Source organism: Rutilus rutilus (genome assembly GCF_951802725.1).
Source record: "Rutilus rutilus genome assembly, chromosome: 1".
Taxonomy (NCBI): Eukaryota; Metazoa; Chordata; class Actinopteri; order Cypriniformes; family Leuciscidae; genus Rutilus; species Rutilus rutilus.
In genome coordinates, this window is record NC_140209.1 from 37,403,326 (window position 1) to 37,422,422 (window position 19,097).

The 19,097-nt window shown below is 38.1% G+C and overlaps 2 protein-coding genes across 6 annotated transcripts; one reads left to right on the plus strand and one right to left on the minus strand.

Annotated features, from left to right (window-relative positions):
- Positions 1-1,484: 1,484 nt before the first annotated feature.
- Positions 1,485-17,713, minus strand: ccdc97 (coiled-coil domain containing 97). Of its 2 annotated transcripts, XM_084425583.1 has the most exons (7): positions 17,639-17,713; positions 6,837-7,150; positions 5,479-5,625; positions 5,060-5,387; positions 2,926-3,165; positions 2,502-2,625; positions 1,485-1,743 (listed from the first exon to the last, which is right to left on the minus strand). In XM_084425583.1, the coding sequence occupies exons 2-7, from the start codon at positions 6,933-6,935 to the stop codon at positions 1,596-1,598; spliced, it is 1,086 nt and encodes a 361-aa protein (XP_084281709.1). In that variant the 5' UTR covers positions 6,936-7,150; positions 17,639-17,713; the 3' UTR covers positions 1,485-1,595. The 2 variants fall into 2 exon arrangements, with proteins under 2 accessions (XP_084281709.1, XP_084281708.1); XM_084425582.1 differs by lacking the exon at positions 17,639-17,713 and having other exon boundaries at positions 5,479-5,628; positions 6,837-7,157.
- On the plus strand, positions 7,247-16,813 carry LOC311300849 (uncharacterized protein). Of its 4 annotated transcripts, XM_084425465.1 has the most exons (22): positions 7,247-7,365; positions 8,516-8,684; positions 8,768-10,399; positions 11,308-11,447; positions 11,539-11,743; positions 11,819-11,923; positions 12,291-12,484; positions 12,683-12,824; positions 12,914-13,570; positions 13,657-13,748; positions 13,979-14,092; positions 14,186-14,233; positions 14,308-14,391; positions 14,473-14,538; positions 15,168-15,228; positions 15,330-15,380; positions 15,468-15,512; positions 15,593-15,654; positions 15,858-15,916; positions 16,004-16,038; positions 16,129-16,282; positions 16,402-16,813. In XM_084425465.1, exons 1-15 carry the CDS (start codon positions 7,360-7,362, stop codon positions 15,216-15,218), a joined length of 3,705 nt encoding a protein of 1,234 aa, XP_084281591.1. In that variant the 5' UTR covers positions 7,247-7,359; the 3' UTR covers positions 15,219-15,228; positions 15,330-15,380; positions 15,468-15,512; positions 15,593-15,654; positions 15,858-15,916; positions 16,004-16,038; positions 16,129-16,282; positions 16,402-16,813. The 4 variants fall into 4 exon arrangements, with proteins under 4 accessions (XP_084281591.1, XP_084281592.1, XP_084281593.1 ...); XM_084425466.1 differs by lacking the exon at positions 14,473-14,538 and having other exon boundaries at positions 14,165-14,233; XM_084425467.1 differs by lacking the exons at positions 14,186-14,233; positions 14,308-14,391; positions 14,473-14,538.
- Positions 17,714-19,097: the final 1,384 nt, after the last annotated feature.

The following is a 19,097-nucleotide window of genomic DNA, read 5'->3' on the forward strand; positions in this document are numbered from 1 at the left end:
TTTTTTTTTTTTTTTAAAGGGATAGTTCACCCAAAAATGAAAATTCCATCATCATTTACTCACCCTCAAGTTGTTTCAAACCTGTAAGAATTTTTTTCTGCTGAACACAAAAGATATTTTGAAAAATGTCTGTAACCAAACAGTTGATGGACCCCATTGACTTCAATAGTAGGAAAAAAACTGTCCATCAACTGTCTGGTTGCAGACATTTTTCTAAATATCTTCTGTGTTCAGCAGAAAAAAAGAAATTCTTACAGGTTTGAAACAACTTGAGGGTGAGTAAATGATGATGGAATTTTCATTTTTGGGTGAACTATCCCTTTAAAGGTGACACATACCCCTTTTCACAAGATGTAAAATAAATATATGGTCCCCCCAGAATGTGTATGTGAAATTTCAGCTCAAAATACCCCCCAGATCATTTATTATAGCTTGTCAAAGTGTGTCCCTTTAAATGCAAATGAGCTGCTGCTTCCCGCCCAAGTTCAGAAGACAGTCGATCTTTTTTTACACGAGCTTAGGATACTGTCTCCAGCAATAACAATTTCACATTAAAAAATCTCAGAAATAACCACCAGTAGTGGAGTGAAGCCTGGAGAGACTCAGGAAGAGGTTGCAACTTTTAGACTGCACCTGGACGTTTCTGAATGGTTAGTGGATACATTTATGAAGTTGTTGTGAAGTTACATTGATTCATCTCATCGACCTGTATGTCATGTCAACTAACTTGTGTAAAAGTTAAACATTTCCCTGAGGTCTTTATTAGACAGTTGTGACTTTTTTTGTTTTGTTCAAATAGTGTTCTGTGCTCGTCTGTGCAGCCAATGACAGAACAGTTTTCATGCTTTGCTCGAACTTTTGCCATTGCGTTAGAACTGGTTAACGTTACACTGTTGTCGCTTGCGAAAACCAAATGGCGGCGCCTGGGTGGAAACGTGCAGATTGAGGGGCGGTAATATTATAATAAGATCCCCTTCCTATGTCAGAAGGTGAGCGAAATCTGATCAGCTTATATTTTGACATGCTTGCAGAGAAAGGCTTACCAAAAACAAAGTTACTGGGTTGTCACTTCACGTTTTTTGGTTTGGTAGATCATGCACCGGGGACCTGATTATAGCACTTAAACAGGGAAAAAGTCAGATTTTCATGATATGTCCCCTTTAATGAAACTTATCCATATTCAAGTGTTGATTAAAAAAAGAATGCATGACGCTAAAATAAAATGTAGGGTCTGTTATTTCTTTTGATATATTGCATGTTCAGATATTCATACAGCAAAATATTCTGGGGGCCATGACATTTTGGTGAAAATGATCAAATGCTGGCAACTAAAAAAAAAAAAAAACCTCTGGCGGCATTAAAGTGAAAGTGCTTGTCTTCTAAGGTCAGACCAGCATCTGGGTCAGACCAGCATCTGGGTCCGCCACCCTACCTCACCCTTTCCCACCCTTGAATTCCTCAAATGTGACCACAACTACACCTCAAAAAATAGTACTCTTTTATTAAAGACAATTAACTGTTGATAATCACATTTAACCTACACAAACAAAAATATCAAACAGGAGAAATATGAAAATCATTCTGAACATGAAGGGCTATTGCATCATATCATCCTCCTCCTCCTCTTCTTCTTCTTTTTCCTCCTCCTCCTCTTCTACCTGATCATCATCATCAAAGTAGCGCTCCTCTGCATCATGGCTTACGATATCTAGGTTATCAAAATCTGGATTCCCATCCACTTCACTGCAATGAAAATATCAATGTTATTTAAGATATAAGAGCTAAAATATGAGCAATTAACACTACAGTTTGCATTACATAGAATTATTAAAGGGATAGTTCACCCAAAAATGAAAATTAGCCCATGATTTACTCACCCTCAAGTCAACCTATGTGTATATGACCTTCTTCTTTCAGACGAATACAATCAGAGTTGTATATAAAAAAAAGAGTCCTGGCTTTTCCAAGCTTTATAATGGCAGTGAATGGCTGTTTCTGTTTTGAAGTCGATAAAAGTGCATCATATAAAGTGCTCCACACGGCTCTGGGGGGTTAATAAAGGCCTTCTGAAGCGAAGCGATGCTTTTGTGTAAGAAAAATATTAATATTTAACATGTTACAAAGTAAAATTCTAGCTTCCGGCCAAACGCAGTCAACTTGCGCCTAAAACACAACTTGTGACGTCATGGCGTAGTGTAAATATCAGCAGTAATATAATAATATTATATCCATTTTTTAATATAACTCAGATTGTATTCGTCTAAAAGAAGAATGTCATATACACCTAGGATGACTTCAGGGTGAGTAAATCATGGGCTAATTTTCATTTTTTGGGGGGGGGGGGGGGGGGGGTGGGTGGGTGAACTATCCCTTTAACAACTAATTTGAAGAGAAAGACATTGTGCCAAAGCAATATTTATTAATATTATTCTCAGAGTTTGATATTAAATTAGACCTAATTGATAGTAAAACTGGAAAATGAGAAAGTCCTCTGATTTAACCTGTAGTTGAAGTCATCTTTTCCATCCAAGAAGCGCTGATGCATTTGACTCAGGAACTCCTCCCTCAGCATGGCTTTCTCTTCTACAGTCGGCTCCCACTCCGCCGGTCTGGGTTCCTCACATTCTAAAACACACACACACACAAACTGGCATATGTGGTTTACATGAACTCTCCATAGGCGTAATGGTTTTTATACTTTACAAACTGTATATTCTATCCCTAAACCTACCCATCACAGAAAACGTTTAGTGTGTTTTTTAAGCCATTTGTTTTACGACGACACAGGAAGTGTCCATTCATTAAACATTCATTCATTCACATGTCATTCATTAAACATATTTGTGTCTTCATAAACCACAAATGCCAGATCACACACAGTCATTCATCAAACTGATTAGATGGAATCGGAGTTTTGACTCATACCTTCCTCATCCGACTCCTCCACTGCACACTGCTCTCTCTCCTGCTCCTCCTCCAGGCGGTTCTGGATGAGTTTCTCCTGGTAGGAGTTGATAAGCAGGTCAGCGAGTCCCCCTGGGCCGTTCCTCATGGCCTCCTCTGAGCGCTGCAGGATGTCCTCTTCACTGAGATACTGTCCGATGTACTGCTCGTACAGCAGTGGATCTCGCACACGCATCTGCTCCTCGCTGAAGTACTGGCCCTCTGCCGAGACAACGTTTTTGAGGAAGACAGAAGTATCTTCTAAGTAAAAAAGCATGCTATTCTTGTCATAAGCCTTTCTTCAGCAAGTTCACAAAGTGCTAGAGGGGTTATTTAATAGATTTTTTCTTGCCGTTTAAATTTATTTTTATTTTTATATATTACTACTATTATTTAGAAATGATGCATTAAATCAACTGACAGTAAAGACATATGTTACATGTTATTTCTAATTTCAATTTCAATTAAATGCTTTTCTTTTGAACTTTCTATCCATCAAACAATCCTGAATCCACAAAAGTATTAAACTGTTTTCACTGATTAAAATAATAATAATGTTTCATAAGCAGCAAATTTGATTTTTAAAGCATCATGTGACACTGAAGATTGGAGTAATGATGCTGAAAATTCAGTTTTTCCATCACAGGAATAAATTACATTTTACAATAAATTCAAATAGAAAACAGTGATTTTAAATTGTATTACTACTTCACAATACTTGCTGTATTTTTGATCAAATAAATGCAGCCTTGATGAGCATAGGATACTTCTTTCAAAAACATAAAAAAAAATCTTACAGACTCTTTTGAACTGTAGTGTACTGTATTTATCAATTCTCTTCAGTGCTGAATGAATCATGAATTTAAAGGCAGGGTCGGCAGGTTTAAAAAAAAAAAAAAAAAAAATCCAAATTTGTTTAAACTTTCTTTATATACCAATACATAATTAAAATGTAAGTACTCTGAAAAAGAGAGTATAAAAATCGAGTGTCTCTAGTCCTCTCAGGGCGCAATAAACAGCTACTTATTTGCATTCGGAACGAATGAAATGATTGGCTGGATGACCGTCACTCTCCCTCGCTACCATGGCTACCACCCCTGCTGCTACAGGAGCTGCCCACATGCGCGCACCCGTTTAACTCGAGGAGGGGAAGAGGCACGGAGAGAGGCACGGAAGCTAGGAAGAATCACAATAATGGCAGAGAAAGAGCAGTCAAAATCCCCAGTACCTGCATATACAGTCAGCGAAGGCAAACAAGGCAAAAAAAGGAACTAGTAAGGTAGAAAGGTAGGCTGCTTGTCTTCGGAGTGTAACGTTAGTCCTCATCAGAGCCAACAGTGCTTTCATCGTGGAAGCTCTTACATGCAAAACACCGTATATGTTATGAATCTTACACGAAATTCACCTTAATCACAGTGTAACTGATGGTAATGAGAAACCGTGTATCAATGCAACCTGGTTTTAGCTTTGCCTTATTTTACTAGCTCGTTACCGAATCAAACTCAATATATTTTAAACTTTACCAGTATCGATATGCTAGCTTGATAGTGAGTACTAACAACCATGTTAGTTGTTTATATTCATAATGATAAAGTTATGTATTTTATTACATGTGATTCTGACATGATGTCACTACATGCACTGCGCTCCTCTCCGCTTGGCGCTGGCAAACCGTCCTCCAGCTGAGCGGTCGCGTTCATGTGTTTTGGGGGCGTGGCTTTGGAAGGAGCCCAGAAGGGAGGGGGTGGGAGTGAACGGAATAAGTATCTGTGTTTATTGCAGCCCTGAGAGGACTACAGACACTCGATTTTTATACTCTCTTTTTCAGAGTACTTACATTTTAATTATGTATTGGTATATAAAGACAGTTTAAACTAATTTGGGAAAAAGTTTTTTAGAAAAATCCTGCCTACCCTGCCTTTATTAAATTAATCAACATTTATCTTGCATCATTTACTATCTTGTATTTTTACTTGTTGCAATGCGTTATGGGATTGTCTTCTCTGTGAAGGGTTCAAGTGATGCTGTGTTAGAATTTGGCCGAAATTAGGCCGAATCTTAACGGCAGTATCCCTATGCAACCTTCAGGAACACACTTCGAACAACCTGTGCTTACCCTTCTGAAGAGCACGAAGAGCTGCGTATCGATGGTTCCGGATCCTTGTCCGGTCTGCTGTGCCAGATGCCCGTCTCTGAATCTCCTTGCAGTAATACTGCGCCCTGCAGTCACTGCTCAGGTGTGAGAAAGCGTCCATGTGCTCTGGCTTCAGATGGGCCTGATAGCGCTCTAGAAAGACTAAGGGCTTGGATTTGTACTGATCCATTAAAACCCCCTTCTTCTCCTCCAGAGTTAAGTCTGGCTCCCCCAGCTGCTGGCTTTTCACTGGACTCCCACTGGCTGCTATAGCCTCGATCATTGCACTCAGACAGCTGGATGGCTCATCCTGAGGAAAACAAGCAGTAGCAACAGGGTTAGAATCATGTACAGAATTATATTGCATGTATAGTTCATGTGCTGAACACAGGTGACATCACCTGTAGATTTGGAGAGTAGCTTGTAGTGTTTTGGGCCTCCTTAACATCTGTCTCACGAGGACATCTTTCTTGAGGAGCAGGTTCAATGCAGTTACCAGATGTATTAGGTTTAGTGCATGGCTCGATTTCTCCCCACAGTGCTGTCTTCTGCTAAAGACGAGCGTCCACAGAGATTCAAGAGGTTAGAATCATTTTGGGTCATTATACAAATATAGAATAATAGTATATAGGCACATCTTGATGAAAATACTTGAGTGAGAAAAGCTAGCATCTTGTCTTCATTGTCACTTTTCTCTCTATTTTTTTATTTAAAATCATGACGTAACAGAACTACAGAAGTAGCGACAGATCCTCTCTTTCATATGACGTACATCCAAGTAAACCGGATTATCAAAAAAAAGATAAAAATGGAGGATGGGGACTTGGGCTACGTCCGAAATCACATGTAGGTATTTATTTTGAACAAGTACGTATTTTGTGACTGCTAAAAAAGTATGTTCTAATCTATATAGTATGAATGTAATCCAGACGTACTACATTCATGCTGTCATTATCATGTGACCTACCAGCATCAGTTGCGATGCTTCAATGCCATTCACAAATCCTCTCCCGTGTCCATCATATGCAGAATCTCAACAAAAATAGTAGGTCATCCGGGTACTTTTTGCCTACACTTTTATGAGTACTGTGAATTCGGACATACTACTCTTGTCACGTACTGTTTTTCGCCTACTATATAGAAGGGAAGTAGCCCAAGCGATTTCAGATGCATACTATATAGTTGGTAAGTAGGCTATGTGATTTCGGATGCAGTCTTGGTTTTGTCCATAGGTTGATTGGAAAGAGACAGATCTGAATGTGAGCTTACAGTTGTTTGTAAGAAAGGGGCGGGGAGTGAAGAAGTCATTATTACATTTTGATTAAACATAACAAGAAAAAGAAACATGCACGGATTAATTATTCACAATAAGGTCAAAAACGTGCATTTAGAAAGATGAATTTCCATTTCATGCCGACTTTAAATTGTATTTAATATATACATCTCTAGTTGTGTTCCAAAGTTATGTGTCAAGACTTTCATCATAACCCATTCTTCATTTTTTAATAATGAACTATTATTTAAAAATGTTTTCAAAATGGAGTGAATTCTTCGACTGCAAGCAAATGTCCTATCTTTTATCTTATGCTTTTGTTTGGATTATCTTGAAATTTGCAATTGAATTTGACATAGTAAAACTTTAGAATACTTAAGAATCAAAATATCAAACATTTTGACTATTTTGACAGAAAGAGTATTGTGTTGACGCAAATGAGCTGAGCACATGTAGTGAATGTGATGACATCTCTCTCTCTCTCACCTGCAGATCTGGAGAGCGTGTCCATCTCTGGTCTGTACCGCAGCTCTTCACGGTTTCACCCTCATTGGGTTTGATACATGGCTCGATTTCTCCCCACATTTCTGTCTTCCACTTCCGAAGACAGTTTTAGTGCTAACTCTGCTGTCGATATATCACAGAGAAATTGTATTCTGCCAAATAACGCTAATGAAATAATGTGCAACTATGCGTACGGAAAGATAATCTCGGCTTTATTTGTAGTACTGCTAGTAGGATATGTTACGGACATCCCTACCTCTTAATATACTCTTTTTACATTTGTCCTTTTAAATGTTCTGCATTTCAAAAGAGAATGAGGTCTCTGCAGAGCAAAAAAAGGCGTTCCTCAATTTTGGGGCGTTTCCCAACTGGGTAGGCGTTTTACAACTTCTGTGCCTGGTTTGCTAAAACTTGAGTGGGCGATTCCTAATACTTGAATATGCTTTTCCCATCAGATATGAGTGAGAAAGCGGTGAAATGAGGAGAGAGATCACCTGTCCTGCATATGGATGTAAGTGGATTTTTGTAAATTCTCATTTTGTCTAAGTTAACGTTGTGTAAATGTGCTTGCAACATGATTAGGCAGAAAAAGCTCCAAGAGGTCTGCCACTTACAATCTATCGCTAACCATTATTAGCTTTAGCAAACATTCGCTAACTTTTTGGTGCATAAGTTTGTTACTTTAGTGTTGATAGTGGTAGTTTGCTTAATTTTTTCCTGTCGGCGTATTCTAATATATATAAAAAAATGGTTAGCTTGTCAGACTAGAAAACAATAGTTGTAAACAAATGTTAATGGCATATTCCACCGAATAGGTGCCATTTATGTCCCCAGGACATTATGGCCCGGTTTCACAGACAGGGTTTAGCCTAAACCAGGATTAGTCCATAGTTCAATTAGGACATTTAAATATTTTTCATAAACATGCTTAGAAAAAAAAAAAACATTACTGGTGTTCATCTTGAGACAAAACAAAGGCACTGATATATTTTAAGATCAGTAAGTGCAAGTTTATTTCATTTGGAACAGCGCAGACTTACATTTTAGTCTAGGACTAGGCTTTAAAATTGTTTGTGAAACCGGGGGGTATAGGTACTAATATGTACAAAAAAATAACTATAAATACATTTTAAGGAAAGTGTTGTGGACATTAATCTAACTGCAAATTTTATCTACTTAAAAAATTATTAAAAACTATAATATTTTGGATAAATTACGTTTTCATTCAGTCCAGAACACACTCCCTTCATATATGAAATGGTGTTTGAGTGTGAGGTGTGCTGTAAGAAAACAAGAAAAGCTCCACAGAAAAGCTGAAAAAGCATTGCTTGTTAAGTTTATTATTTTTAATATCAATTTTAATGTAATATTTCTATTTTTTCTGTTATTTATATTATATCTCATAACCCATTATGTACCCCTAAACATAACCCTAACAAAAACCTCTGCAGACCACTAGATTTAAATAGAAACATGATTTGACCTTTTTTAGCAGTGAGATCAGCTCACTAGTCAATGTTCAACACTCTTCATTATATCAGTGCAGGCATTAATCAAACCTATATACTAACATAATGGATGAATGTTAAAATGTAAAATGATTATGTACAGAGGAGGAAACTTTTTTTAAATTAAAAAGGATGAATTTGTTGTCTATTCAGCACATCACAATTCAGCGGAGAGGACAAGAGCCTCAACCACAGCGCTACCTTGCAGATACTAATTTATTCACATGCCCCTTCTGCACATCTGAAATATGTAAGCCCAGACAGTATCATCAAATAGTGGCCCATATAGCTGGGCATAAAATAAGAGCAACTGAATATGGAGGTGAGTGTATATGCATATCTTATAAATGTGTATTAAACATTTTTTTACATCTACTAACATAGCTATTTTCAATTTTGCTTTAGATTATGTCATATACAGCTGTGGCCTTGGCTGTGGCCAAAAGGCCAAGCATTTTCACTGCTGTCAGTGTCCACAGACCTACATAAATAAAGCTGCTATAAAAAGGCATCTTTGCAGTTTCCACCCGCTGCCCCCAGCAGCACCTGATCCACCACGAGTAACTCCTTCTCTGCCCCCAGCAGCACCTGATCCACCACGAGTATCTCCTTCGCTGCCCCCAGCAGCACCTGATCCACCACGAGTATCTCCTTCGCTGCCCCCAGCAGCACCTGATCCACCACGAGTATCTCCTTCGCTGCCCCCAGCAGCACCTGATCCACCACGAGTATCTCCTTCGCTGCCCCCAGCAGCACCTGATCCACCACGAGTATCTCCTTCGCTGCCCCCAGCAGCACCTGATCCACCACGAGTAACTCCTTCTCTGCCCCCAGCAGCACCTGATCCACCACGAGTATCTCCTTCTCTGCCCCCAGCAGCACCTGATCCACCACGAGTAACTCCTTCTCTGCCCCCAGCAGCACCTGATCCACCACGAGTATCTCCTTCTCTGCCCCCAGCAGCACCTGATCCACCACGAGTATCTCCTTCGCTGCCCCCAGCAGCACCTGATCCACCACGTCATCCAGCAGCTCCTCCAGTGATTAAAAGAAAGCAAATCACTGTGAGGTGTCCTCACTGTGGGGTGAGTCTAAATTCAAAAAATTTGAAAAAACACATTGAGCGGAAACATCAACCTATACATCTCGTATCTTCAACTTATCATTTACCAACACAGTGTGTTGATAAAAAGAATGGGATATATGTTGTAGCAAAATCATTTCGTGGGCCCTGTATTCCCATTCATGTGGCGAAGAAAATTTGGGGCTCATCACACAAGGTAATGTGTGAAATGGATATGTGCAACACTTGTGCTGAAATGACTCAAAGGAGTGAACTTTTGGTTACATCATGTGTGCATCTGAGATCAGTAGACTACTCCTGTGCTATTGCACCTCATGAAGAGTTATCAGAGGACGCGTTGACTGAGATGGTGGAGCAAAAATGGTTTTGTAACACAAGGAAAAACCAATGCCTTACACTGCAAGGTCAGGCTACAAGTAAAGGTGCAACATTTACTAGCCTTGTTACTATTGGAGGCCCCGACTACAAGCATTATATATCAGTATATGAGCCAAGGGTTTCTTATTACAGTAGACTGGGCAGAGTTTTGGTTAATTACAATTCCAAGACAAACACTTGGCACTGCCCTTGTATCAAAGGTAGGAGATCGTGTCTGCATAAGTGCATAGCAAAATGGTGTCTCTTTCAAATGAAGCGGGATCTCTTCACAACCATGCCAGAAGCAGCTGCAGAGATTGAACCAGCAGAACATGATGACTTGTCTGGCCTGCAATGGGAATATCCTCCAAAGAGTGATGGCCTAAAGCAGATGGTACAATATATATACCATAACAAAAAGCTTCCAGACACACTATCAGATGTTTTTATAGAAGATGTAAAGAAGGAAGACATTCCTCAACATCTTATTCCTGAAGAGGAGTTCTGCTCTCAGTGCCCTGGACCTGTTCCTCTCAGTGCTCCTGTCCTTATCACCAAAAATGCTAAAGTGGCGACGCTCTCTGGTGTAGTGACTGGTAGGCATTGCTGGTTTGTAAATTTTTAATGATAATATTGAATATTTATAAGCTGTTGATTTATACTACTCACTAAAAGTTAGGCATATTCGACTTTCGGCTGAAAGTTTTGGAAAATGTAAAAAGTTTGTGCTACAGTGATAATATATCATAAAAGAAGGGCATTTAAGTAGAAGCATGCATTTATTCTTCTACAGCAATTTATTAAAACAAAAGCTAACAACAGTGGTGGGTATACCACAACAAAAATGTCAATGTCTCAATAACTTGTAACTTTCCTTGAGCATCAATTACAGCTTAACAACGACATCTCATGCTGTTCGCAAATCAACTTCTTGTCTAGGGAGGCACAGCATCCCACTCTTCTTAAAGGGTTGCCCTCAGGTCATTGAGGTTCTGGCGTGCAGGGTTATGACTTCCTATATGACGACTCTGCTTATCCCATAGGTTTTCTATGGGATTCATGTCTAGAGAAGGTGGAAGCCACTCCATTTGAGGTACCCCAGCCTCCTGCCACTATTCCCTGATGATGCGACCTCAATGAGCTGGGGCATTGTCATCCATAAAGATGAAATCAGGCCTGTGTTGCTCATGCAGAGGCACAACGACTGAATTAATGGTGTTATTCAGATAGTATTGGCTTGTCACCATGTAGAGGGTCGTGACCCTGCACCCCATAACCTCAATGACCTGAGGGCAGCCCTTTAAGAAGAGTGGGATGCTGTGCCTCCCCAGACAATAAGTCAATTTGCAAAAGTTGAATATCCCTAACTTTTTGTGAGTAGTACATGTCATTTTTTGCATTATACTCCAGTATTAGCGGAGTATTAAAGTATGCTATTCACAATAATTGCCAAGTGATTATTTGACATTTTGTACTAATATTTTCTGTTTATTTACCTCATTAGGAATATCCACATACTGCAAGAAATGCAGTAATTGTCATATGTTTTACCGATACCAGGACTGGATGCATGGGCTTCACAACTTTAATGATAAAGTGCTGCTAAGCATCTTTCTATGCATCTTCATAAGGAATTCTGTTCAGGTTTTGTTTCTGAAATTTAAAATACATTAGGCTCAAGATTGTTCAACTTAATCTAGCACTGATATATGTTCTCATGACTGTTCTCACTCAGGATCATGTGTCAGTTGGAAGGGTGCGTTCCATATTGCAAAAGACAACACACGTGCCTTACCCAAAGGAGTCAGAGTTTCTTCATGCATATTTACATTTTGAGGCACTAACTCACCATGATTATGCCTTTTCGTGTCTAAAATGTGGACATCATCCTCCAGTTGTTGTAATGGACTTACATAAAAAGGGAGTGTTCAACATGGCAGGTAAACAATCACAGTTTTTTGTCATTTTCTATTTCCAGTTAATTTGTGTTCATTTAATTTTGTTTCTTTATCCAGTCAGTGACATAAGTGAGCCAACTGAAACCTTCAATGGAGAGGTGAATTCCGAGGAGTTCTGGGAGACTCTTTCAAGGGAGAGGATTGCAACTGGCTTGTTGAGGAGTAAGTTGCAACAAGACAATTAGGCTATCATGTGCAATAATGTAAACAACTTCCTTGTCTCTTGTACATACTAGTTGAGTTCATTGCATCAGTGGTTCCCAACCACGTTCCTGGAGGCCCACCAACACTGCTCATTTTGCATCTCTCCATTGTCTGACACACAAATTTCTGATCTTGGAGTCTCTACTAATGAGCTGATGATCTGAATCGGGTGTGTTTGATTAAGGAGACATGGAAAACATGCAGTGTTGGGGGGCCTCCAGGAATGTGGTTGAGAACCATTGCATTACACATGTATTTCCACATCTAAACAAAATGCCTTGTTTCGAGAGTTTGTTTCACTACTTTATTTTCTGTATGATTTTAGTTGGAGACACAAATCCTTACACTTTGAAACCCAATTATGAGAACTGGGCCCCATGGATCGGCAGACACACACGCAGGTCACCATCTGTGATAAACACAGAGTGGAAGAAAGTGCAGACCACAAATACACTAGACAACATCGCTGAAATGGACATGACAGAAGAGAGACTTAGTGATGAATTAATGAAGCTAAAGGTATGCACCAGCTCAGTATAAATCTCTATAGCCTCTTATAATTTGCCGTTTATTAAAAATGGTGATGGTTGACCAGTAATGAAACAATAACTATGCAGGTCTAAATCAGTTGTTACCTTCTAGTCGTAGTTAGAACTAACACACAAAGAGCTAGTTTCATATTGTAATGTAATATCAAACATATTTGTGCTTTACCAGGTTGTAGACATTCGAAAACTCTGCAAGGCCTGTGGAGTTGGCACTGAAGGATCAAAGACTGATCTTCTATCCAGACTGAGAAAAGAAATGCAAAACAGAAGTGCATACGACAAGATTTTTCAAAAAGTTTGGGGAGCATCAGGTATATGGTGGGCTCTGTGAGTTCAAATGAACATGTTCTGAAAGTTAATGAATTTCATTCACTAAACAAACTATACTCCTCTTTGTCAGGTGGATGGGCAGCCATTTTATGCCCTTGTGGTATAGTTTACAGTGTAAAATTTCTCCTCCGTGCCGAAAGTCCTAGAGACTTTACGGACATGTTATTTTCATGGAAACATATCCCAAACATTTGTATTTATGATTTTGCCAGAGGACTGGCCACCCATTCCAACTTAAGGAGGCCAGAAGCAATGCCATTTACACCCTTTGAGGGACGACTTGCGGAATCTACAGAAAACAATATAACAGCTGCAGAGAGCGGAACCCTAACTATAAGCCTACCCTGGATAAAAGAGAAGAAGATGGATGAGGATGATAATTGCCATCCAGTGACTGGTTCTTCCGAGCACTATGCTCTATCTGACAAGTTCCACGAGGCCAACAGTAAGGATAAGCGAGACACACTTAGAAAGATTCAGATTGTCCCAGAGTTGGCTGGCAGAGTGAACACACAAGCTGCAGAACAACTTTTCGCTGGAATGCGTAAGAACAACTATTTCTTGAATATGATGTCTCCCACCACCCACATGTTTCTTGTAAGAAACATTTTGCACATGCAAAACAAAGAAAAAAATGGATCCATGCTGTCAAAAATACAAAAGGACCTTGGGCATCCAAAAACGACTATAAACCTCCAAACTGATTTGTTTGGACGTTTGGTTGTAGGTAAGTTTATTACATGTATACTTTGAACCTTATCTCTTATTTGCTATTTACAAATCATTATGTCTTTTATGTGTCTTTAAATAAAGAGAACAGGGCTCCTGAAATGACCAGACTACATCTGATAAAACCTAGCAAGGCTTGCTGGGGAAAGCCACTGACCCGATCACAGCGTAAACTGGTAATATAGCTAAACAGTTATTAATTGCACAACTGCAGTCCTCTATTATGATAAAATTTTTGATTTTGCATTTTCATTTATGTATTCAGACAGTCATATCCTAAGCAACTTACAACTGATTCATCATAGAGCCAACAATATTCACTGTGTGCAACGCCAGGTCTTTTAGAAGACTAAGACTACTAATAATCTGTTTTGTAAGTAATAGAACATTTCTGTTTTCTTGACAGATGGCTCAAGTTTGTTCTGCAAATTCTGATGATGAAGTAGCTCTTGTGGGCTCTATTGTCATAAAACAGAAAGACTTAATAACACTGACAAACCTTTGCGAGGTGGAAGGAAATGTAAGAAACAGACAAAAACATGAATCAAAACTTAAAATCATAATAAATAAAATAATGTCCATTTCAAAGTAGCTGTTGATATTTTTCACACAGGTGCTGAATTCTTGCTTCTGTGTGCTGCAACAGATTGCACTCTCCCAGGTTTAACCTCAAAGTTTTAGAGCATAAATAAATTCATTTTGTTCAATTCGTAACAATTTTCTTTTTGTGGCCAGAATGTGGACATCTATCCAGTTGACAGCCATGTCATAGTGACATGGTTGCCACCAATTTGTGCACATCCCATGGACCACTTACCTGTAAGGATCACTGACATTTGTAATGTCTTTAAACATTAAACATACTATATACTATAAAATATTTTTTTTATATACATGTAGCCTGAAATTATGAGCAAGGATGCTGTGGTCTTCCCATCTTGGGTGCCAGAGCATTGGATGCTGTGTGTGAGTCTGCTTTAATGTTGCGATACATAAACATACAATACCAATTGTTGTGCAAACTGAAATCAGCGGCATATTTCTGATTATTTCCTTGATATTATGCGTTTCCTAACAACTAACACAGGGTGAAAACATTTTTTCAGATCATGAAGCCAAAATTGCGTGAATTGTATTTTCTCAATTCCCTGAAAACTCCAGGTTTTGGAGATGGCACTTACATTGCCATATACAGGTTTTCCTGTTACAGAATTTTGTGTTCTCTTGTTCTATGTTCAGTTCTTTTTTTTTCTTTTTTTTTTCTTTTTTTCCATTGGCTTTTTTCTCATTGCATACAATTTAAGAAATACTTTACTTGCAACACACTTTAATTTTAGGGTCATATATTAATTAATGTTGTACATCCCTGCATTAAGAAGAAATCCATGGGAAAAATAAAGGCGGGACAGTTCCTGTTAAACTCTGCCTTTATTATTTTCTGTTCTATTTCAAATTTACTTGGTAATCATATGTAATATGCAGGGTAGTTATCTTTTAAAAACCCTGTTTGATTGGCTGTTTGTACTGCATATCTTAATGTGTTGTTGTTGTTTTTTTTTTTTTTTGGCTGGGGGTGCATTCATTTATATTGACAGAGAAATTGCTCAGAGCCTGTGTCCTGGGACATGGACAGAATTCTATTCTGAGGACCTTGGGGTATGTTTCATTTTACACCAAATGTGATTGAAAATTTTAATGAATTAGGAATTTAGTGGTACTAGTTAAAAATGATATCATAATAATTTACTTATATCTAGGATATACCTCGACAAGAGATGTCTTGCAGCTGTGGAGTCTTCATTCTAATGGTAGGATCAATGGCTACTATTGGTTCTGCAGGTGCCATGTCAGAATTAAACCTATGTGCAGTTAATAATACATAATTCATGTTGCAGTATGCTCTCTATGTCATCTTGGGGGGAACATTTGACTTTTCAGAGGTGGGTTTTCCAAGCTCGTTAAAAAACATTCTGTAAGTTTAAGAATTGTTTTGATAAACTTGTGCTTTTTCCAAATATAGTCAGACATACCAAGCATAAGAAGATGGTGGTCTGTCCTTTTGCTGGAGAAATTCCCACCAAGGTGTTTGACTCTTTCTTTCTTTCTTTCTTTCTTTCTTTCTTTCTTTCTTTCATTTTTATTGTTATTAGTCCTTTTCTAAAAAATAATGACAAGGATGGCAAAATGCCTTTACAGTTAATGTGACTTTTAGTTGTCATATCTTCATGCAATGAAACTTGATATACTGTATTATTAATGTATTTTTATGTCATAAATTTATCAAGATTGGTCATGGAAATCCAGCAAAGAAAGAGAAGGCGGACTGACAAGCCACACAAAACTGGTATGATTTATTTTGTTTGAGGTACTCTATTATTTATAGTAAATGTTGACTGTCATTTACTGATGTTCTTCATTTGTCCCCTCATAGTGGCAACCGTTGACCAACCCCTGATCATACAGGAGGCATGTATTTGTTATTACTCAATTTATAAAATGCAAGGGAATCATTATAACCACAAGAAGTTCAGATTGTTATGTTTTGTTCATGTATAGCTTCCTCCGCTGGTCCTTCGTGAAATCTTACTGGAGGTTGTGCTTCAAGATGGTGATGTTGCAATTGGCTCCCTTGCCCTCACCTGCAGGTGCTTCAACAGCATTGTGAGCATGGATAGTTTCCGCCGAGAGGCTCACTTTCGGTGGTTGGACAGTAAGTTTTATTAGTGTCACTGTTTAGTTAATCACAGCTCTCTCTCTGTTTTTTCTCAGTTATGTATGGTTGAATATTAAGACAATGATGATGTCAGCTGACAACTTTTTTTTTTTCAGGTGTCGTGAACTGGAAGGCATTCAGTGAAAATTTCAGAAATCTGTACAGGGTTCCATACAGTCTATCCAGATGTCTCCATTGTGAGACTACATACAAAGACTGTGGTGAAGGCTACAGAGGAAGAGGGCAAAGAGGTGTGATGCAGGGGTTCTTTGGCTCTGATGACTTCCAAGGATACTGCGGAGACGACTGTTTCTATGAGGCTGGAGGAAGCATCTAATGTTTCATGCAATGTGTTCCTCATGTTTGAACTTGCCACATTTATTGCTTGCTTATTTTATTTTATTTTATTGGATTCTCTCTTTTTTACTATTACATTAAGTAGAGAATGCTGCATTTATCAATATAGTTTTTCATCATATTGGTTACAGTATCTATATGGTCAATAAAGTGATGCTAATGTTTAAAGTTTTCAGAGTCATTATTCTAAGTTAACACATTTTACCTTAATTTAAAGGTCAATACGTTTTACTTTATATACCATTTAATGTAAGCTACAAATATCACTTAAATATCAGTCATTACATATAAATATCATATTTTGAAAAATACAGGTGAGAAAGACCAATACAATCATTTTCACCATTGCTTTACAGTAGGATTTGGTAACTTTATTGGAAATTGCTATTAATTTTCCTTGTTAATCACCATTACAACTTGATTTATGTTGTGTTGTTAACACACACACAAAACGAAAATAAAACTAATGTAATTATAAATATTTGAGTAATAAAGTAATTTTTAATACTTTTAGCTTTTAAGGTTTACATTTAGAGAAAAATTGCATGCAGGTAGGAGAGAATATTATCAAATATAATACACACTCACAGGCTATTATATACAAGATCTGTATCTTATAACATAAGAACGGGAAATTTTATGTTTATGAAAGAATTCCATATCTCTCAGTAGTTTAATGTAACACTTTTTTTTTTTTTTTAAGAAAATAGGTACTGTAGCCTGTATTTTATACACATATTTTATTTTGACATAAATGTTGTCGCGATATCGACATAATAGTAAAAATCAAGAAAAAAAACATGGAAAAAACGAGAAATAATAATAACGCATTTCCGCTTCTGAATGGGCTTCCGTACGAGAAATAATAATAACGCATTTCCGCTTCTGTTAGGGCTTCCGTACGGTTTTGATTGGATGGTTGGAAAATGCCTAGACCGGTTTGAAAACGCCCAATAATTGGGAAACGCCTTCTTGTTGTTCCGCAGAGACCTATACTTGTTTCAAAACAACAACAACAGTAACTAACGTTCTGCCCATCAGTGTAGCCACACTATCAGTTCCGTGTGGAACATCATTTCAGATCGGTAGTTCCGTTTATTTCAACCTGTGGAAATACACCATTGTCCAGTAGATGGCGACATACGCCAACACTCCATATACTGCTTTGCATTTGACTGGTCAGAAATCTAGAAAAAATTACAGCGACAGCTTTCTGAATCATCTGACCAGAATCATTTTAAAATTAGGCGTATTATTACTGAGAACTTGTTTAATAACCAGCCAGGTAAGTCTTGAATAACCCATAAAAAATTATCACATTAACCTGTCGCCAAAATAACAAAGTGTAGGCCTACTAATAAATCTGTGGTAACATGGTTATATAGCATAACGTTACTTAGCAAAAGAAAAAAGAAACGTCTTACCACCTTCGACTGCCTTTTTGCAGCATATTTCTTAACATGGATAAATATTTGTAGGAACTTAAAAAGATTCTACAACTGAGACACAATTTTCACAAAGATTTGACGAACAGAAATGGAACGGGTGGATTTGGATTGAGTGAGTGAATGACACGTCCATTATGTCTGATTGAATACCAATAGAGTGGGGTCTATATATATATACTTTCTTTTATCTGAATTATTTTAATAAACACGATACAATATAACATTAAGATTACATGAAAAGAGTTTTCACTGTTATAAAATCACGGATTTGTTAGCATTAGCGAAACTGAAGGTGTCAGAATAAACATGAAACACAAGGTCGCTGTCATCTGTGAATTCGGCCAATTGTAAATCAGTTTTGTCATCATCTGACCCTGTGCAGTCGCACTGAAGAAGCTGCACTGACTGCACCAGATGGCTGTTATCAAATTACTCCTGTGATACGGCATACATCACAGTGAAGTAGCGCCAGCGCCGTCTCAAGTCGGACAACACATTTCTAACGGCACTCACTGCTGAAGTTGAACACTCCTTATGAAAAACAGCAGGACAGTGCATATTCGTTTCAACGAGGCAAAACATCATGAAATCATCTCCCGTTACTGACAAAACCTTGGTTCCCTGAAATGATCTATGACACTAGGGGAAACAACTTTCTTCAAAAAATAATAAAGCCTCATTGCACCTTGTAGAAACATGACTACCAGGTCATTCATGCCAACTGACTTGCCATTAACCTCGCTGTGAAATGCTGACACAGTGACAATAGGTGAATTGCCCTAATGTGGGACATTTTTTGCACTTCAGACTTAAGACTGTGACATATTGCGATGTGTAACCAAAACATTAAATCCACACCCAATACCATTTAAAAAAAACCAGGATGTGTCCTAATCAAATCAAAAGAGAAAATTCAGATAACCCATTCATAAGAGAAATTATAGACATATTAGTGCTCTTATTGCAAGTCGTCTGAGACAATCTGCAGCTTCCTAATGTGGGACAGT